Source organism: Fundulus heteroclitus, chromosome 18 (assembly GCF_011125445.2).
Source record: "Fundulus heteroclitus isolate FHET01 chromosome 18, MU-UCD_Fhet_4.1, whole genome shotgun sequence".
Taxonomy (NCBI): domain Eukaryota; kingdom Metazoa; phylum Chordata; class Actinopteri; order Cyprinodontiformes; family Fundulidae; genus Fundulus; species Fundulus heteroclitus.
This window is the reverse complement of record NC_046378.1, coordinates 3,312,088-3,334,216: the sequence shown is the minus strand read 5'-3', so window position 1 is coordinate 3,334,216 and position 22,129 is coordinate 3,312,088. Positions and strand designations below refer to the sequence as shown.

General features: G+C 43.7%; 1 protein-coding gene across 1 annotated transcript; it reads right to left on the bottom strand.

Moving 5' to 3' along the window:
* Positions 1 to 483: 483 nt before the first annotated feature.
* On the bottom strand, positions 484 to 21,714 carry chrd (chordin). Its single transcript, XM_012863237.3, has 21 exons — positions 21,209 to 21,714; positions 18,189 to 18,292; positions 17,942 to 18,068; positions 15,281 to 15,427; positions 15,014 to 15,131; positions 13,916 to 14,003; positions 11,998 to 12,139; positions 11,680 to 11,817; positions 11,495 to 11,577; positions 9,144 to 9,291; positions 6,525 to 6,631; positions 5,318 to 5,597; positions 4,964 to 5,205; positions 4,584 to 4,697; positions 3,789 to 3,980; positions 2,684 to 2,777; positions 2,501 to 2,557; positions 2,241 to 2,344; positions 1,771 to 2,034; positions 1,574 to 1,667; positions 484 to 1,245 (listed from the first exon to the last, which is right to left on the bottom strand). The coding sequence occupies exons 1-21, from the start codon at positions 21,351 to 21,353 to the stop codon at positions 1,181 to 1,183; spliced, it is 2,853 nt and encodes a 950-aa protein (XP_012718691.2). The 5' UTR covers positions 21,354 to 21,714; the 3' UTR covers positions 484 to 1,180.
* Between the last annotated feature and the right edge of the window lie 415 nt (positions 21,715 to 22,129).

The following is a 22,129-nucleotide window of genomic DNA, read 5'->3' as shown; positions in this document are numbered from 1 at the left end:
TGTGTCCGTCCACCTGATCAGCTGATCATGAGACAATTAGAACAAGTTCCATAAAACTGTAAGACCTGGAAACGCGCTGCCTGCAACAAAATCCACAGGTTTACTCCACTTCAGGGAGCCTGAAAGCTGCCTGATGAATCAGCTCACATCCAACATCAACCAAGTAAATTCATGTCGATTCAGACGTTCAGCTGAGAAAATCAGCTAAAATCAGCAAAGTCTGTCCGACTGAATGTTAGGCCTCCACCTCTCTGAGGGTTTCCTCTTCGGTTTATGAACTGACAGACAGCAACACCATTTAAAACTCAGCAGACATTTCTTCTTTTGATAAGAAAACCCTTGTTTTATTTTGTTTCAACAGTATTCAATAAATACAAAATACAAACCTGCCTCATATTTCACAAAGATTGGGGAAAGAAAATCCTAAGAAAAAAAAAAAACATAGCTTAAAACAAAACAGGAAGAACCAAAGCTGAGGCGAAATGATATAAACAGAAGGCGTTTTAATGTCCCATCCCAGAAAAGGGGAGTGACCCTGACAGGAATGAGAGTCATACAGAGTGGAAATGTTTTCTTACAACAAACGAAAGCTGTAGGCAGGTGGCCACAGATGCTCTCCCTCTATTCACTTGCTCACACTTTATCAAAGAAACCAAAGAAAGTCAAAGAAACAGACACGGGTACCTACATTCACACACTCGGCCCATCATAAGTAACACTTTCCATCGTTGTGTCCACTGGGAGCTGCAGTAGCTATGGCTGTGCTTCAGAAAGAAGCTCTGTCGATACAAACTGCTTTCTTCTCCCAACACTCGCTATTTACAATCCAGCTGGATTTCAGTCCGATAAACAGCTTCGCCTTTTACCCGCTCAGCAACGGTTAAACTCCCAACAAGCTCCGAAGGCAGCATGTGAGTAACATTAGGAGGGTTCCCTCCAAAGCTTCAATGCGTCGCTTAAAAAGTCCGTATTTTAGGATTAACTTTAGTCTCTGCAAGGCTCTCCTTGTTACAATCTTGAAGCTGATAACAGGGTGGGTGTCAGGTCAGGAGAGATACGGGGGATCCCAGTGTGCAGCTGTGGGAATATGTCCATGTGGGATGAGGAGGAGGGGGGGGGGTTGTTTTTCCAGAAAAAGGGGTTTTGGGGCTCATCTCTGGAGCGGGGGCATTCCTCTTCATCATTGTCTCCAGGTTCGTCTTTTGCCTGGTGTTTTTGTCATCAGAACAGCTTCTTCTTTTTGATCTATAGGGAAGGTTGAAAAAAAAAATGCATGAGATGATATCGAGTTCAAAAGAAGGCAACAAGACCAAAACAAGAGCGCTTCTGTCAGTCTGGCCCAGGGCAGACTGACAGAAGCGGTGCTGCCAGACAATCGGCGCCACTGGGCCCTCTGACCATCGACAGCAGGCAAAGGAGATAAAGAGTGCCTTGACCAAGGACACAACAACTGAGACGGTCAGAGCTGGGGTTCGAACCGGCCGAACTCCTAGCTTGCGCGCCACTGTTGCCCTTTTATTACGGTCTTTCTCAGTCCCCTGTTACGCTCTAATAAAAATACTGAATTGCTCACCACCACATTCGGGACAGCATGAGCTCTCTGTACGAGTGATGTTGGAGCAGGTCAGCACCGGACACTGTTTCCTTTGACACTTCGTAACGCCATGCTGTGGAGAAACACAGAATCAGAGAGCAACATTCAGGGCTTGTGCATTAGCTGGGGGGACAATCAGATTGACTTTGTTTTCGGGGGAAATCCCTTGTGCTTACATCACACCAGCAGTTGATGCACTTCATCTCGCCCACCAGTGGCACCCAGGGATGCCAGCTGTCGCTGTTCTGGTAAAGGTTCTTTCCAAATTTGCAGTTCCGTGGGCCGTCCGCTTGCATCATGTCGCTGATCTCCAGGCCCGCCGGCGTCCTCTCTTCTTCAGGACACTCCTTACAGCAGTCGGAGGGGCTCCTCCTCACTGGGTGGTTGCAGGTCAACACGGGACACGTCACCTTCTCACAGTGGACCTCCCCTGTAGATCCCTGAGGTTAAAACAACAACAGATTGGAAACAGTTCTCCACTACATCACCTTTTCCTTGGAAAAGTATTGATTTTTTCCTTTTTGAATAGTATGGACATCCTTAAAGAACAGAGGAGATTTGTCTTTTATACAGCACAAATGATCCGTAGAGCGCCTCTGGGATGTAAACTCAGCCAGATGTGAGCATGTTTATTGATGTTTATTACCTTGCAAGTGCAGACAGCACATTTAATGTATCCAAAGGGAGGAACAAAGGGATGCCATGTGGTTCCTGGGGCATGCATCTTCTGGTCGCCTTCAAAGTAACAACCTGAGTGGTGGAAAATACAAGAGAGGAGGGTTACCGAGGTATACCAGGGGATCCGTGTGTGCTATGATCCCATGAATAAAACTGCACAGAGAGCAGTCAGAAAACATACAAGACACAAGAGGGTAAATATGTTCTAAAGTAGATGTGTAATCCCACCTTCGAGATGTTCTTCCAGGGTCTCCAGAGCTTTCACGTCCTTAGGCTCCCTGCTTTCTGTACATATGGGAAACGGTCATAAAAAGATAAGTGGTTTGAATCTTATAGATGGCCGTGGAGAACACTTTGACGAGAACGACTAACGTAAAAAAACAAAAAACACAAGCATAATGTTGACCATACCATCACAGACAGGACAGCACTTGTCCTCGGGCTGAATGGTTCTGGAGCAAGTCAGCTCTGGACAGATAACTGGATCACAGATCACTGTTCGCTTCTACAGATGGAAAAAAAAAAGGGTTTTAATCATTCATTTCCACACATAACGTCATCAAGTTGGAATGGCCAGATGCAGTTCTAGTTATCTGCTCGGGGTCCCGATCAAAACTTTTATTTTTATGAGAAGGCCCAGATTCCCTGATCAAACTCAACTTCTGATACCTGTTATTGGTCTTCTGTTAAAGATTTTGTCTGCTGCACCACTGTGACCTATTGGCATCTGCATTGCTATAAACAATGTGTATTTAAGGCCATGCTCAGGATTTTGATGGTACAACAAATCTAGGTTTGGGGTTTTCCAGCTGTTTTGGAACCTTCACAATCATGTTAAGCGTAATAAAGCTCCTCTGCTGCAGCTTTCAGTCTGTCCATGTTTTATGTGACTTTGCTCTGCCTGTCTATAGATTTCCCAGCAAACCCAGGGGAGCAGAGCCAGGGGAGCAGCGCAGAGAGCGGCTGAAACATTAGACAACCCTAAACATGTCTTTAAAGCGGAACCACTCCTTTCAGTGCGTTTCACCTGGAGACGCCGGGACCTCACTGAGATATGTCATAAACCGAATGATCAACGAGTATATATCAAAACAGAGATAAACATGCCCCAAAGGGTCAAACATTGTCATGTGCAGCAAGATGTGAGTTAATGAAAAACGCTGTCGGGTAGAGTTCCACACAAACAAGTGACAGAGCTGGGGTAAAAACATCTGTCTCTGTCCAGAAAAATAGACAGATAACTCTACAGCACTGGAACATCATTGGTGAGTGAGTTACAAGGTACATAATTATATTATTAATGCATAGCCTGTGAAGTTGACAGAACAAATTGCATTATTCTCCTTTAAATGGCATTGACTGAAACAGAGTATGAGATTAGATGTTTCTATCTCCTAATCCTAATGCCTATTCTTGACTCAGATCAGCATCTGGGACAAAACATCCTGATCAAGACATCCGTTATTCAAACAATCAAACAATCTGCCTTATCTTCCTTTTTTTTTGCTCTCCTTACTTGACAGCTGCATGTGACGCACTTGTCGTAACTCGGAGTCCAGCGCGAGCCATGAGCATGGTGCTGGTTCTCAAAGAAGCAGGTATTTGGGTCTTTCTTGAGCTCCTCGGGGTCGTTCAGAAAAACGTCGTCAAACTCAGCCTCCTCCACCTCCGCCGGGGCACCGAGCTTGCAGGTGTTGGGAACGTGGACCTGGGAATGGAAAGGGCGCGCAAATAAAACACAGCAAACGGAGTCAGATGAAGAGGGAGGGCCCGAAAAATAAGAACCGGCGGGCGAAGTGAGCGGAGAATAAAGCTGGGATGAAAGAGGGCCGCACAGAGTGATCAACCAATACACCTGCGAGGTTTACGGCCGACTGTGGTGTGTTTGTGTGTCCCTGTAGGCCAATAAAGCCGACTAAACGCTCGGTGGAGAAACAACAGCTGGCAGTGAAAACAATCGCATGCACCCAGAGAGATTCAGGTGGTTGAAGAAGCTGCAGGACTCCTGCCTCTTAAAAAGGGACACACTTGATGTTATGGTGGTAAAAGCCTTTGGTGGATAAGGTCTACCAGGCCTCTCTCCGACTGTTTCACAGCCTTTCAGCAAACATCAAACGCTTCTCATTTTTTTCAAGCCTTTACTTGCCATATTGTCCTGGCTAAATCTCAGTGCTTTCTCCGGTCCCAAAGGAAACACGCAACAGAATTAGCCACTCATGTGAATTACCATGACACGTGTTTGGGGCTGAATATATCGCTGAAGCGCACAAAGACATTCAAATTAGTGACAGTGTGAGCTGTCATCACATACCCGTCCTCGTATTTCTCCCTGAGGGTTCATCTTGGTGCTGACTTGGATGAAGGCTGTTCCCTGATCCAGATGTTGCAGTAGTTCAACACTCATGTCCTTTAAAACCCCCTGAGCCTGGAGGACAGAGAAACACGTTAAGATATAAGACTTTATCAAGGTTTGTTGGATTCATGTGTGGAGCAGAGATTGTTCTGGACAGATGTTTTTAAGTGATTTCTTTCACCAGAAACTTTAGCATTGTTTGGCTTTCCATGTGCAACACAAACACGTTTATGGCTGTTAATATGAAACATGACTTCCAGTATTCCTGGTTTAAAATCAAACATTAAACGTCTGACCCGGGTAGTTGCATCTACGGTGGCATGTGTAAACGGACCAACCTGAGAGCCGTAGAAACCCGTCAGCAGCCTCTTGTGACTCGTGCTGCTGTCATCCAGCTCTCCGATCTCAGCCAGCCCGTGGAGGTGGGCGTTCACAGTCAGGTCGTCCGCCTTGCTAAGACCTGCCACAATTATCTCGTAGTGCAGGTGGCACTGTTTATCCACGGACACCCAGGCATGGCCGGATGCACCGGTTCTTACTGGAGGGGACACAAAATGTCCAGCCAGGGGAGTGGGCAGCTCTGGAAGAGACACAGCGAGCAGGACAAAATGTTTCACTCTATTGTTGTCTATAAAGCAGTTTATTAATGCGTCTGCCACAACTCCAGCCCTCACCGCTCCGGCGGTCCTCACCATGTCTTGGCACCTCCAGGCCACTGTACGGCAGGGCCTTGATTTGCCCCCTGAGCTCCCCCTCCTGGTTGTGTGCCGTGGCCACGTTGATGAAGAGCTCGTTCTGCAGCAACATGTGGATATGCCGGGCCTCCAGTCGACTCCAGCTGCCCGCCGCCCGCCCTGCCGCTTTGCCGTACTCCGCCGTTAAATCGTAGAGGACCGAGCGCTTGTTCCGACGCCGGGGCTTCAGCTCTATTGTGAGGCTCACGACGTCGCTCGTGAGACCCGCAACCTGAACCTGCAGGACGGAGGACACCCAGAAATATTTACATGTGCTTTTCAGGAATATTACAAATACTTTGAAAAGCACTGAAAAAATGCAGACACAACACTGAAGCATTGTAAAACCCATTATTTATAATCAGATATAGGTGAACGGGTGACCTGTATCTGAACATTGCTTTGGTGCTCAGTGGAGTCTGAGTTCTGCGTGCCCTGCATGACCTACACCTAGGGTGACACCTGCCTTAGATGTTGTTCATTGGTTATCTAGCTTTCTCCCAGCAGAATGATGAGCATCCCATTGTTTGGAGACAGAAACAGTGGCTTCTCTCAAGTCAGTGCTGATGTCTTTCCCACTCGGCAAACCTGAACCCTCAACAGCAACAAAGAGGCCAAAGCTCTGCTTGTACAGAGGTGCTCACACCTGCTGGTGACCAGATATTCAGATTAGGTTAGCAGCACCCGCATGCTGCTTACCCCTTTAATCCTTAATGTTGTTAATGTTTGTGTTCTGTTTTTCCTCAATCTAAATTCAAGAAATTCTTGATTAACTATTAAACTATTGTACTGAGACTGTTGTAGTTGTTTTTTTTTATCACGACTGAATAAAACTTAGTAGACTGAGTTGAACCGTGCAGAACTCAAACACCTTAGACGAGGCGCTTTCAGCGCGTTACCTTTATCATCAACAGAAATCTAACCTGAAGAACAAACCTGTTTCACAGCAAACATTTAGACTTTAGTCTGCACGGCAAGCACACAGTCTGAAGGGGGACTTCTACTTTTCGTATTTCCAGCAGGACAACCAGTAGGGAAATAAATGCATGCAGTCCCAAATTCTAAAGCTGTGCAACCTGAAATCTGACATTTACTGCTGTGGAATAGCAGAAAGTTAAGTGAGACGGAAACACCAACATTGTTTTAGAGTGAAACAGACTGGTACCTGGTATTCCAGCGTTCCGTTATCGTGGAGGTTAAAGATAGCCGATCCGACCCCGCCGGTCTTCCCTGGGATCAGTGCATCGCCACTGGACATCACACTCTGGATAGCTGAATTGAACAAAGACAGATTTATATAACAACAACAGGCACCTTATCTCTTCTCTCATCAGTGTTCAGTAAACACAAACAAGAGAAACTAGGTAAGATGCAGCAAAGATGTGTGTAATGTTACAGTTTTCTAGTTGGCTGAACAAAGGGACGGAGCCTTATAACGCCTACCGGTACTCTGCTGCCACACAAGCACACACCAGAGTTATGTCTGGTCATAGCTTCATCTCTTTTTGTGAAAGATCAAATTTAATCACGGTGCAGAAGCTGTGTCTGCTTTTCTTCTAACATTTTCTACCATGCAAAGAACTTTGCATAAGAACTTGCTGCAGGTTATGTCTGAGACTGAGCTATGGTTTGGTGAATGAAGCAAGCCTGAAAAAGACAGAGCTGAGGGGGACAAGGAGGTAATGAGTAACAGAAGGGGAGAGAAAGTTTTCAATATGAGACACAGAGGGAAGAACGCCACTCATGAGAACTGATGCCAAAGCTGCACAGAGAGGACAGCGGACGAAGGGACTGAGACATGGAGGAGTCAGAGAGGGAGAGAAAAACGCTGGGCTTGAATTCCTAGCAGATTACGTCACACACTGCTAATCAAAATGTTGGAACACCGACACGGTGAATCAGGTCCAGTACGCTGACCTTGGCAGCAGCCATGTGTGTGTACACGTTTTACAAACAAGCATCTTTTCTGTTATAAATCCTGGTCTGTGACAATAAAAACTAAAATCAAAGGGTTTCGCAGCGCCGGGCGGACTAATGGTAGTGATTACGTTCAAATATGAGTCGCACAGAAAAGGCCATGTGTTCATGTTTTAATATTTGCAGACACTTAGGCCTTCTGCAGCATTCCTCAAACCCGTTTCTTGTGATTTTAAACACACACACACACACACACACACACACACACACACACACACACACACACACACACACACACACACACACACACACACACACACACACACACACAGACACACGTGTGCAGAGCTTCGGTGAGAAACCAAGTCCAACATAAGGTCTATAAACATAGTTTTGCCCACATTGATAAGACTTGAAAGAAAGGAGGCAGAAAGGAAGTATTTATGGAGAATGACAAAACCAGCCACAGATGGACGAGCACGGCACCACGGCACCACGGCAACACAAACCATGTTTTTAACTGTTTTTCTTTTCCTGTTTCTCTGCTGCCCAAAACTAGCTGAAGGGGTTTTGGAAAAGTATTCCTAGCCCTTGAACCTTTTCACGATTTGGTTCCTAACATCTACAAACTTGATGGTATTTGGCTGGGACTTTCTGCAATAGACCAATTTCCTTTCACTTCCAAACTGTGAAGTAAAAGGAAAAGCAACATGACTTCAAACATTTTCAGCTAAGAAAATATCTGCATTTTTATTCAGCCCTCTTCACTCTAAACACCATAAATGTAATCCAACTGTAAAGGAGCTGAACAGACCCACTGCTCAGGTCGATTTCCAGCTAACGATACTTCTCTTTAGCTGGAAAACAGAAGCCCGTTACAGAGACAATCCTGCCTGAGACTGCAAAGGACTTGAGTCTGGGCTGGAGCTTCACTTTCCAGCAAGACAACGATCCCACGTAAACAGCCATGGTTATGATGGAGCGATTTGGATCAAAGCAAAACATGACAAACCATGCACCACTTTCCTTCCTTTTCACGATCCTGTGCTCCTTAAGATTTGTCTAACACCCATACCCCTAAAACTAAGTCAGCATTTAGGTTTCTTACCGCAAATGATAAATGGCCTGTATGTGTGAAGCACTTTATCAAGTCCCGAAGACCCCAAAGCCCTCTACACTACAGTGCATTCACTCATTCACTAGGATGAGCATTTTTTGAATTTCTCTCCTGGTCACTGTTAGTCCTGTATTGCATTTGACTGGGTCAGATTCTGAAAAGTCAAAAAGTGACTCGACGTGCCTTTTTGAAATGTAAAGAAAGACACCGTCATAGAGCCGCATCGGCTGTCTATCAAACTATGAAGCAGCGCCCCACGTCATGACATCTGAAAAACCTTCCTGCTGGTCTGTGGACTCATTTTATCCAAACCCAAAGATGCCAGACACAGGAACAGCAGCCAAGATTGACTAAGAACAATGTTTAACTTTACACACTAGTTTAATAACTTTTAGAAAGTGTTAAACTTCAAAAGCTTGTAACGATTTTTTTCTGATAAACTTAGAACAGTTTTCTTAGGCCTTTTTAAAGTTTAACACTTTAATCAATATTCAAAAAAGTGAATAATGTTTTTATAAACTTGTGCTAATTGACTGTTGCGCACTAACAAGGCGCGGCAGACGTCATCGTAGAGTTGGTAATGTTCATTAACTCGCTGGCATGAACATTACACTGTACACTGCCACACAACCGGCGCAAAGCATACCAGGTGATGGGTCTTGCCCAAGGACGCAACGTCTGAGACCGTCAGAGCGGGGATTCTAACCGGCAACCCACCAGTTACAGGCCCCTTCAACTGCACAAACTTACCGTCACAAGATTTTCTCCCGGTGATGAAGCCGGAGATTTGCCGGGGATCCTGACCCTCGGCTGCCACGGCGATCTCCAGCTGACCACGAGATAACCAAAACAGCTCTCGGCTGTTCAGGTCTGTCAGCACCTCTGCAAAATCTGGATCCTGCACAGATTGCAATGGTTTAGCACCAGACCCAATGCTGATCGGCGTCCCAGCAAGTGGGAGAGTAAAACCCATAAAAAACATATTTCACAAAAAAAATAAATACCGTCTTCAAAAGCAGGAATGAATATGTCACAATAAAGTGTTAGATCTTGTTGACATGTGGTTTATGCTACGCTGACATGTCGCCAGAGTAACCGTCCCCGACTTCTTCAAATAAAAGACAGGCTCGTGATTTGTGTCCAACTCCATTTGTTTCTGTTTATTCTAAACAAAAAGGGAACAGAGAGCAAAACAAACCTTGTGGCCGCTAAATCTCCCCGGGGGGGTTTAAATAAAAAACGACAGTCACAAAGGCACGGCAGAGTTCGAATCCATTAAGGACGCAAACATTTCTTCTACGCAACAACGCGACCCCATAATCACCTCGCTCGCACGCGCACCGATCGCCCCCGAGGCAAGAACGCGGGCCGCGTTGCCTCAGCTGGTTTCACGCCGAGAGGTCCGGGATTTGAAACAGGACTGACAGTATTCCACGAAGAAGTTGAGAAATGCGGGATTAATTGGACACATGTATGAGTGTTAAAGAAATGTTACTTTTATGACCCTCAGGCCTCAGTTCAATATAAATATACATGAGGCATAAATCCACAGAGCGAGCAGCCAAAACAGCAGAGAAAGAGAGGAGGGGGGCCCGCACTGAGAGAGAGGGCCGTGTTGTTGGAGAAAGAAATGGAAGGGATAATGAGGGGGAGGCAAGGTGCAGATGGATATATTGGGGTCTGGTGTGAATGGAGCAGGGTTAGTAACCCAGCAGTAACAAGGCTGCCTCTCTGACTGCGGACCTCCAGCTCCATTCAAAAGTATCCACACCTCTTGAGATATTTATATATACTTATATACAACGACAGACTTTAATGTTCTTGCTGGGACTCTAGAAGCTAGAGTTACCCAAAGCATTTTTTTGCTAGATAAAATAAAAAAAATTATGGCATGAGATTGTATTCAGGTAATATTTGCTGCGACTACAAATGTAAGCATTTTGTCTTTACCAGTCTTTTGTCTTTAGACATTCTTTTATGCAAAATAGCCTAAGCTTAGTCAAACTGGAACAAAAGTACATGAACAGGGATTTTTAAGTCTTGTCACAGATTCTCAATTAAATTTCGGTCTGAACTTTGACTGGACCACTTTAATATATGAATGTTATGATTTACTGTTTTATGCTACAGAGTTTTGGTCTAATCTGACCACAGCACCTTCTGGTTAATGCTGGTCAGCAGATGTGTCAAACTCTGCAAAGGACTTTATTTAAGGATATTAAGAAAGCATATTGATGCTTTCTTAATATTGGACTTTGATTCATAAAAGAAAAAAAAACAAAACAGGCATCATTTTCCCTCCACTTAACCATTGTGCACTATTTCCTGCTGGTCTGTTACTTTAAATCCTAATAAGTTTCACTGATGTTCGCAGTTGTAATGTGTTAAAATGTTAAACAGTTGGGACTTAGGCTTTCTAGCCATTGGACAGTTGAATAGGTCAGAAAGCAGTGGCTAAACACAGACCCGACACATATTTGTCACGGACACGTTCTGTAAACACTCGGTTCCAAAGAGACACATCGTCTCTTCCTGGCAGAATTAAAACCAGACGCACCTTTCATCACCTCCCCACCACCCTCCTCCTCCTCTCCCTCATCTGAGCCCACAGACCACTAACCACTGACATGTGTGAGAGGTGTGCGCGCGCGCGGAGCGGTGCATCCTCTTTCACCCCCACGCTTCCTCTGGGTCTCATCCCCTGCCGCCATCTGTCTCTCGCCACACTCTCGACACGCACACTTTCTCTCTCTCCTTTTGTTTCCCTGCACCTCCATAAATTTTCCCCGTCGTGTATCGGGATGGTGAGCTGTGATCTGAGCGGCGGCGATAACATCGCTAGGATGTGGTGACAAAGCCACATCCGTCTCCTTGAGTAGTCGGGGGGGAAAGGAAGGGGAGGGGGAGCAGGAGTGGGACTGTGTCGATGTGTCATAATTGTCCCAACACTCTGAGCAAAACCTTTGAACTTAAACTCCTTTACTGTTTAATAATAATCAGCATAAAAACGGTTTTCTTTAAAACCACATATGACATCTATTTAAAAGTTAATGTCCTTCTCTGACCGAACTGATTATGATGGATGTGTAATTGTTACTCACGTTAGAGGTGATATTGGCTCGGATCTCTCGTAGGACATGTTGGCGGTACACCAGCTGGACTCGGATTGGCACCAAAACCGGCTCTGAGGAGAAAGGGTGTCTCTCACTGTTAACTGAGGGACCTTCATTTGAAGTCCATGTCTAAGCTTCAATGTCCCCCTCCTCTGTGCCCCCCCCCCCCTTACCTTTGTCCTTGTGTCTGATGAGACCCTGCAGGATGAGGATGAAGTGGAGGTTGTTCTCACTGTCGCTCAGTGTCAGCATAGCGATGCCGCCCATCCCGGCATTCTCCTCCTCCGAGGTCAGCATTGAGCTGAATGTCTCTGCACATACACATACACGTCGGCATGAGATTTCTGTTCACAAATTTAAACATGTATTTACAATAACTCTTTTTTTGCTTAAGACCAGAGATAGCTGATGCATTGAGGACAGCAGCGCGTGACCAAAACAGACACAAGAACAGGAGCGGCTGGGTTGAAAGCCCCAACATGTAGTCTCACCGGCGAACAGCGCCCTGTGTTTGATGATCTTGCCCACCACCTCTTCTCGTCTCCCTGTGGACGTGGTCATGCTGATGCGCATTTGCTCAGAATGCAGCTGTCGCAGGAGAGGTTTCGCCAAGTTCTTCCATACTCCACAAATCTGCAGACAAACACAAACACGCACCGAACACGGCGCAATGTTGCGGAGGTTTAGAACGCAAATGCACATGAACAATGAATCTAGAATATATCGAGCCTCTTTCCGCTTTTCCTCACACCTTTTGCACATTTTGATTTTATGCGATAGACACAACAAAAGGTACCGCATAATTATTTAATGGCCGAAAAATGATAATAGCATTCACATTTCTTTACAAAGTGTCCTGTGCTGTTCTCTGTAGGCCTCAGAGGTTGGAGAACATCAAAGAACACACAACATCGTGAGGACCAAGGAACTCAGCAGACAGGTCAGGGAAAGTTAGCTTTAGGTTATACAACAATCTCCCAAGTTTTAGATATCTCATCGCAGGAAGAAAGCCACTGGCAAGGAAGAAAATTAATACATATACATGGCTATTTTATCCTGCATAACATCCTCCCATCTCTGAAATATTGTGGTGGCAGGAGCATGCTGTGGAGAGGCTTTTCTTTATCAGAGATATTAAAGCTGGTCAGAGTTGGAATGGCCCAGTCAAAGTCCAGCCCTACATCTAATTGAAAATCAGAGGCATATGTTGAAAATTACTGTTCACAGATGTTCCCCATCCACTCTGACAGCGCTTGTCCCAACTTACCAAGATCAAGCAAAAACATTTTCCACCTCTTTATGTGGTAAAGGAATATACCGACAAGACTTACAGCCGTAATTACAGCCAAAAGTGGTCCTACAAAGCATTGATTCAAGCGGGCTGAACACAAATGAGCACACTTTTGGGAGATTTATTTGAAAACATATCTTAACGTCACTTTTACGCACTACTTTTCGTTGCTCTGTCACAGAAAATCCCAATAGTATTCATTAAGCTTGGTGTAACTTGGCAATACGGGAAAAGTTTAAAGGTCATGAATACTTTTGCGAAACACTGTGAATAAAAACAGACAGGGAACACATTGCCATCTGCTAGATCCATAAAGTTTAGTGATTGTGCACTGAACTCTTGGCCGCGGCGCTTTAACATAAACCCAAAACTTCTTCCTCTGAGCGGAGGGAAGAAATGTGGCAGAGCGCCGGCACCTCATAACTCCGAGTTCAGGAGTAATCTCCATTTTAATTAGCAATACTCTCTGTCGCCTCGCTAAGCAGTGATGTAACGTGTGAAAAATTCCCCCCCTCTCTCTCTCTCTCTCTCTCCCTCAGAGTCCTTCTTCTACAACCCCCTCCTCTTTTCTTTTCCAAGGCCGTAGTGTTTTCTCTGAGGTCCTCTGGAGATTGACACTGACATTTATCTAAAAATAATAACAGGCCAATTTCTGGGACCTGTGTTTAGGGGATTCCTGTCTCGCTGAACAGTGTTTGTGTCTGAAATGGAATGTGAAGATGTGTGTACTTTGGCAGGAAATCACATGTAGTAATGCTGGCAAACCTTAGGGAGCATGTGAACAAGCATGTGAGGTTACGGCTCATCCACTCAAGTATAGGTATACTGATTTATCGAGACAAAACGGACTTATACCTGAACTGTTGGTGTGGGTGGCTGTGTGCTGATAATCACTGTAATCAATTTAAAGTTCAGAGATGGGGCATAGAGGCATATAGGATGAGTTTAGGGTTTATGATGTAGACCGTTATAAGAAAACAAACCAGAGTCCGAGCACACAGTCCCGCTGTAAGAGCAGCAATTGTGTCACTGCTTGATTTCATGGCGTCTCTCAGGAAACACGTGTGTGTGTGAAACCAAATACAACTTTGTCTGCTCTCATGGACGTAACGTCTTACCATGTCTGCCTGTCCTCTGGGGACTTTATATTCAAAAGCAGGAGTCCCATCTGAGTCCAGGATGGCTATTTTAGTGGGCCGGCCGATTCTGGAGAGTGAGGGTAAAATTTCTGTGAGATGCAAGCATAACAACAGCCAGTAACAAGAAGATCTGGCACATTTTTACGAGAACACTTTGTTTTTGTTTTCCCTGCTCCATATTGCCAACAGTCATAACAAATTATGTTTTATACAGCAGATACAAATAGGTTAAAGGTGACCTATTCTTAAAAAATAAAAATAAAAATAAAAAGAAGCACTTTTTGTACATGTTTTGATGGCTATGTCCCAGCCATGTTGCCAAAGAAAACAGTGGTTTGTGCAAATCACTTTACAAAGGACTGTTTTGAAAACTACCGATAGTTAACGGCAAAATTTACCAAAAAAACATCTAGTGAAGGAAAGTTCTGTCTCTAGAGTAAGTACTTAATAATTTGTCTTGTGTGTTTTGCATTGCTGTTCAGCATGAACATGATTTGTCATTTAGCACAAGCTAACGCTACTGCTAGGGTGACCAGATGTCTCCGATTTCTGGGGAGAGTCTCAGTTTTGGACAACCTGTCCTCCGGAAAAGCTGTCCCCAGACATGTCCCCGATTTCAGCGTTTGAAGAATTATTAAAAATGTCGTGTGTAGAGGGTCATTACGGTGGCCGGGTAGACAGCGCGAGTTAGCATGCTGCGTATAACAACAGCTGTTATGCTAGCTGGTCATGCAGTTGAGGACCAAATTTCAGTCGCCTTGTAAAAACAAGAAATATTAAAGCAAAGCGCGAGCACCTTGACTCAGGATCAAAGATTTACAGCTGTACTGTTGTGCACATCCTGGCAGCCATTTTCACAAGCATAGCGTGTTAGTGAAAACATTGAGTTGGGGGGGGGGATTGCAGCCAGCTACAGCTTATCCTAATAAAATTATATCTGAGAAGGATTTTGTGCAAAAATGCAATGAACATGTTGTAATGAACAGCTATCCTAAATGTTTCAAAGGAAGCATAATAGGTCACCTTTAAGGCAAAACAAACAAAATACTTGTTTCTTCTTCAGAAAACTGTTTTCACCTTTGGTATGTAACAGAGAAGGTCAGTGTGGTTCTGGTCAGAGAAAGACGGACTCTGGCAACTCCACTGGAGCTCGGCAGCCATGAGTCTGTCACTCCTGTCAACAACGCCACAAAGTCTGCAGAGGATAACAAAAAGGCATCATTGTACATGGATGTGGCAGAAACAAATATATAATATGTCATATTTTCATCTACCTTTCCCCTCCTGCACAACATAGGGATGAATTGGGAACGATCTATTTGTCTATGGGGGCTTTAGATGTACCTGTGCGGCTCTCTCCGAGGCCTGTGTCCTCAGAACTCAGGTAGGATCTGTCGTTGTAGGATTTGTGGAGGTCGTCCTCTTTGCCCTTCTCGTGGAAATACTCAAAGCTTTCCAGCATAGAGTCAGCCTGCTGTTTGCCATCTGAACCTGCAGATTTTAACAAAATATGCTTCATTAAACAGATGTCAGTGTGCCACCCATCAACTACCTCCCAATTATCAAAGATGGGTCAAAGAGGCAATCTAGGAGGGAAACCCAGACATCCCTCTTCCCTGCAACTTTCCCAAGCTCATTTTCAGGGATGCCAAGAAAACCCCAGGCCACAGGCGTTATTTAAGGCCCCCAACAGGTTCTGGATTTGCTTTTGGGTGTTTTAGGTCAAAGTCTGGCCCACATAGGAACCCCAAGCCCTAACCATAGAGCAAGAAGTGTGACAAATGGATATGAGAGATCTGTTAGAACTGACACTGATCTTGACTGACTAGACCTATGACCAGTCTAATACGGATGTCTCCATCTTCCTGACAGCTATGTCTTTCTCCCCCCTCCTTTCTTGGCCAGGAACAGCTACCCAGCGCTGTGTCTAACAGCTGATGAGCTTCAAGAGTATTGGAGGCGACACTGGCGTGCGATCTCAACAAAGACCCACTGTTCCTCACAAACTGCTGCGCATCCTGATGTAATGTGTAGCCCTCACAGCTCAGCACACGCATGCACAAACACATAGTAACACATGCAGGGGGGCTTGCTCAGCCAATTACAGCCCCTCTGACATATTCTGAGAATGAAAACCACATATTGCCGCTTAGTCACCCAAATGTTATTTCTCCCAAGAGTGTTTCTGACCAGCCTGGTTGAACTGTCTGCTTTACAACTGTGGGATTTACACACACACACACACACACACACACACACATATATATATATATATATATATATATATATATATATATATATATATATATATATATATATATATATATATATATATATATATATATATATATATATATATACACACACACACACACATGTTCCCAGTCCTTCCTCACCCCTCTGAAGGTTTCTGGATTGCGTCACTCTCACCTCTTCCTGCTTAGTTATACTGTATCTTCAGGTGCACCATGTAATAACAGGCACACACACGTGCGTATACAAACACACATTTTCCATCACTTGCACAAACATACCAGGTGCAATGGTGCCAAGGCTAAGACAAACACACTCGACCTTTTACTTAAAACTTGACCACAACACACACACACACACATATTGAGGGGGGTGCAAAATTCTTACAACCACACACACACCATAATGTCCAACAGTGCTCCACCGTTACTTTCCATTCCATTACCAGACTCACATGGTAGGAAAACACCCACCCAGCGTATGTTAGTCTATGCACAGCAGTTCTGTAACTCCGTAATACGGTGGGATTCTGTATGCAGGAGTGCGGAGGCAAGGTGAGTGGCTTTCACTTAAAGCTGTAGCAGGTAACCTTTGTAGAAATGTATTTGTTTACATATTTATTAAAACTGTCATTATGTGTTGACAGGAAAATGTGAGACAGATCGAAAGAAAATCAAGCTCCTATAGCTCCTGTAACTGCCATTGGCAGAAACACACCGCTCCTGGTCAGAAACAACCAATCAGAGGCAGACAGTTTTATCAAAACTCCATACTGCAGCTTTAAGGTCACAAAATGTGCATTTAACAAAACAAAAACAAATGAATCCAAAATCAGTTGAGGTCATCCAACAGCTGCTCTGAGAGCCAACTAGTTGACCTGTGACTACAACACTGCCAATGCATAAGCGGTCAAAAAAGAAGACGAAGAGAAAAAGGAGTGATTCATTATGTCAGAAATCAAAACAAAACATGTAGAATGCATAATTATTCAGACCCCTTTACTTTGATACCCCTAAATAAAACCAATTATCCTCAGAAGATCCCTAATCATCTTAGTATAAATACAGCTGTTCTATAAAGACCTCAGAGGTTTGTTAGAGAACATTTGTGAACAAACAGCATCATGAAGAACAAGGAGCACAGCAGATAAGCCAGGGAAGAAGTTGTGGAAGCTTTAAAGAATGGTTAGGCTAATAGAAAAAGCTTTGAGTACTGTTCGATCCATCATCTGAAAATAGAAAGTGGATGGCAAAGCTACAAATCCTGATGGCTTTCCAAATAAACTGAAAAAACTGTGCAAGAGCAGAATTAAACAGACCAAACATCTCTTGCAGGTGACAAAAAGCTTAAGACTGGGGCTGATTTTCACCTTCTGGCAGATTACCGCCCCTAAACATATATGCAGAGCAGCAATGATTTGCATAAAAGCATATTGTTGTGTTGGAATATCTCAGTCAATGTGAATACCTAAATTAAGCTGAGAATCTTTGGCAAGGCTTGAAACGGATGTTCACAAACGCTCTACACATTTCTGAGATTTCTATTCGAAAACAAAATTAATAACAGGTAAAGTTTTCCTTTATTACGTACAATCTTTGTGGTTGTGGTTGTAACGTTAAAAATGTGGAAAAGATCAAGTGGCAAAAAACATTTCCAGAGCACCGCAGGCTAAAAGCTACATGCACGTAGAGCAACCCAAATTTTGATCCCTTGTGAGAAGCAGGAGCTGAGTGTGAGAGAGATGTTGACTACCTTTGGGACAGGTTCTACAGCATTGTCCTGGAAGCAGGACAGAGTCGTCACAGTCCAGGTTGGGACAGTCCTGCTTGATGTTCCTGCAGTTCACTTTACCCGACACCTTCCCCCGCCGACTCTTTTGCTGCCAGACAAACAGATACAGCAGTTAGCATGAGCAGCGTGAATGTTCCTTTGACTTGGTGCACGAGACACAGTGAATCTAACATAATAAAGCGTCCCGTCAGAATATAACAAGACTCACAGGTTCGCAGTGGCACTGGACACAGTGCATCACACCAAAGGGCTCCCCGAGATCTGGGTGCCAGGTGTCCTCCAGGGAGTAGAATCGACCTCCAAATGAGCATCCTGGGAAACAAACACATGCAGATTAATATAAGTAAGTGGGCTAAACAATGACTCCAAATGTGGCTTATTACCCATGGTGCCGATCCATTAGGGGCAATGGCAAGTATTAAATAAAATAGTATTCTAATGCTTAACTTGCATTTTCAATCACAAAGTATAAGCAATGTGAGAAAACATGGCTAAAGGGCTGTTGCAAATGATTTTAAAGTCTTGTCAACTACTCATGTGTTCCAAAATGTAAAACAGTGACACTAATAAGATCAGAACTGGACTGATCTACACTGATTAACAGAGATTCTTTAAAGGTTTTCAGATGAATTAACTATTTTCATTTTGGAAAACTTTTTTTTTTTTTACATCAGGACCTCATTAGATTTATTGTACTAGGGAATCTCTTATAATTTTTGTAAAAAAAAACAAACAAAGAAAATCTATCGGCAACGGAAGAACTGCTTCTAGAATTTGAAATAAAAGCAAATTTCTGTTTTCCCCGATGACTACCACAAGACTGAACCACCATCTTAATGCTTACCAACCAATAGTTGTAATGTTGCTCCCTGCCCAGGCATGTTGGAGATAAGCACGACTCTTTGGGTGCCTTACCAGTCTTGGTGCCCCCCTTCTCCCCCTATCTATCTAATCTAAATAAGCCAGGAGTAGGCATGGGGGAGACAGGCCAAAGAATCCTAGAAAAGCCTCTCTCAACTACTGTAATGTGCACTTTATAGATAATATCAAATCATAAAACACCAGAAAGACTTAGAAATTGATCAAAAGAGTTTGGGTTTGTGTACAGGAAATAAGGAAAACATTACATTTTAGCAATGGCCCCAATAAGGCATTATGTACATCCTCAAATCCCTTAAAGCAGAAAAATAAACATCTTACTGTTTCTCATCAGTTTCAGCTTCCTGAAATATTACCATAATTCTAAAATGTTCTAGATGCTTGTGCATTGATGCTAGAGGAGGGAAAACAGCCCTTTGTGTTGTTATTATTATTATTATACCATAAGGATAATTGAGCCTTGGTCACACTGAGGCCCTACAGTTATTTTTGTTTGGGAGTACTGCCTATGAGCAGTGTGTTTAAGGGGCATACACACAAAGTTTTACCACATTATAATTACAATAAAGTGACTACACACTTTAAACACACCAGCCGAGTTAAAGAGCCAAACTGTGAGCTGCTCGCTTCGCCTGCCACTTGTCTGTCTCTGCTCAAATAAATCATCTCGCAGGAGCCAGCGCTTGTAATGGAAAGTCGATTGATTACAGTTTCCAGCCCTGAATTGCACGGTATAAGGCGGTGGTTACCACAGAGCTGCTCGCTAGTTTTGAACTCTTAGGAGTAGTTACCTTATAAAAACCACAACGAGCCCTGCGTGAATCAAAAGGCATTCGCAGCGGTTATGACTCAGAGGTTTGCCGCTTGCTTTGGGAGAAAACAGGCAGTCCCACGAAGGGAAGTTTTAAAGGAAACGTCTGAAGATAAAAACCTGTGTCATCAGAGTGAAGTGGAGTTTCACAATTTTGACTGGTTGGAGCCCACATCACAACACTTAGAAATTAGTTTCTTCTTTGTCACTTGAGCGTAGGACTTTTTCACTTACACAAAGGAATTTGGACTACCCTACTATGATCCTCTCTGGTTCAAGATCTGAAAGATCGGATCTGAAACAAGCGGTGGTTTTAATGACAAAAGAAAACACTGAAACTGTTTTCTGTGCGAATCCCTGTTTAGCCGAGCATTCTAGACTTTGAACGGCTGATTCCCTAGAAGGAAGAGAAATAAAGAGGAAAACAAACGATGCAGCTGTTGTCCAAGGGTGAATTTGGCATCCTGTTTGAAGCTGGACTAAAGAGCTATTTCACTGCATTTGACAACTTTGCCCCCTTCTAGTTCAAAATCTAAAGTACTTAGAAGTGGTCAGGCTTGACCTGGGTTCTGTTTTTTTACTGATCATCACATATTCTGTACAAAATATTATATGTTTTGTGAAATTTTAATTCAGTTTGTGAAAACACACAAAAAAATTCTCTTTTAAACCTATTTGTGGCTAGAGAGCACCTTACATTGTGTTCAGCATGAAAGCTAGAGGATCAATGTGCCTCAAAACAGATAAGATAGAATTCAGTTTTGTGATTTTTGGAACCTTTATTCAACGAATAAACACTTTAAAAGGTCATTTTATGAGTGTTAACCAGGTAAGAGTGCATCTATATTACAAATTACACTACCTAGACATGTAAACCTGTAATGAATTATTCTACATTCATGATAGATTTTATAAAACACAGGGGGTCTGTCCCAAAAACTACAGTGATGGACAAGGTGGCAAACTCAACAACAAAAAGCCCAAAAATCGCCCTTCTTCCATTTTCACATCTTAAATAAAGGCAGCACAAATCAGAGTTTGTATATTAAACTTTCTGTAAGAATTATAAACCAATTTAAAGTATTTTAGATTTTGCTGAAGAGCTGGATAAAGGTAGTCCAGAGTCTTTAAAAGTAGTGAAATAGCCTTTTAGATAAGTGGTGAATAAGATACTCAGATCAGGGTCCTTTTAAATATTTTCTGTTTTCCATTGCATAGGCTACCATTTATTTCTGAACCTAGGGTAAAAGTTACACCTGCGTATTGGATACTGTTACATGGCGAAAGTATAAACAAAGCAGCTAATAAGGTTGGAGTGTTGATGCTCGGTGCTGCCTCCCAGAGGCCGATCTATGAAACGGTCTTAAACAATTTTGACCATAATTTCCTTGTAATTTACCGGCGGTCTAGAAGGCAGCCACATTTAAAAAAAAAAACTGCTTGCATTTGGAAGGAGTATTGCCAGGTTATCTCAGGGTCAGGTCCTGAGGCAGACAACGGATGTGGTTAAGTGTCTCTAAAGATGCTGGTTCGCTTACCTGCCAGGACTTTGGAGGGCAGCGGCTCTCTCTCGGACTGGATGGGCAGCGCAGGAGTCTTGAGGCGCGAGGCTGTCCCGGAGTGAAGCCACCACGCGCAGCTCAGCGCGCACAGCAAGGAGCGGAGCGCGCGGGGAGCCAGCATCCCAAACCTCCACAAAGCAGGCTTTTCTCCTCTCCCTCCCAAAAGAAAAAAAAAAAGGGAGGAAAAAAAACACCCAGCAACTTCTTCTTTCTGACCCTGTTAGCGCAAATTCTCACTCAGACTGGGGGAGAAAAAAAAAAGATGCAGCGCCTTCGTCGCCTCCAACTGTCCGCTTTTATTAGGTCAAAGTTTTAAGTCATCAATCTCAGCCAAACAGAGGGCTTTTCCCCCCACGGACAGGACGTAAAGTAACTGTACTACGCGTATTTCTCCCAAAAAAACGAGCAGCCTCTTCAGAGCCGCCCCTCTGTTTTATAGCCTCCTTCTGACAGCTAGCAGCCACCGGTCGGAAGGAGGAGGAGGGAGAAGGGGGGCTGAGGAGATGAAGGATGGGTTAGGGGGGTGGGTGATGGAAAGGGAAATGGACGCCTTGACAATTCACTAACGCCTAAGATATGGAAATGAGTCAGCGTCTGATTTATTGAGTCTAGGTTTTTTACAGCTGCAAAGATCAGGTAAAAAAAAAAAAAAAAAAGTTACTCTTAAATAAGGGGGCAAAAATAAATTCAAATGGATTTGTAAATGGCCCCTGAAATAATTTCGTGTTTTTATTGTGATCACGAGGAGAGAGAAAAACGCATTGATGGATGTAACTTTTGAACTAGATCCAAAAATATATATTTTTTTCTTTTCTCGGCACCATATACAAATAAATGTTGGAGGGTGTGCAATATCAGGCATTAGAATGCTTTATAGTCAATTAAGCACGCTTGTAA

Coding starts and splice junctions, on each gene's coding strand:
- chrd (XM_012863237.3), bottom strand. CDS start 21,353: ATGCTGGCTCCCCGCGCGCTCCGCTCCTTGCTGTGCGCGCTGAGCTGC. Junction 5,598..6,524: donor ACGGAACGCTGGAATACCAG/GTACCAGTCTGT, acceptor TCCGTCCTGCAG/GTTCAGGTTGCGGGTCTCAC. Junction 4,698..4,963: donor CGGGTTTCTACGGCTCTCAG/GTTGGTCCGTTT, acceptor TCTGTCCTCCAG/GCTCAGGGGGTTTTAAAGGA.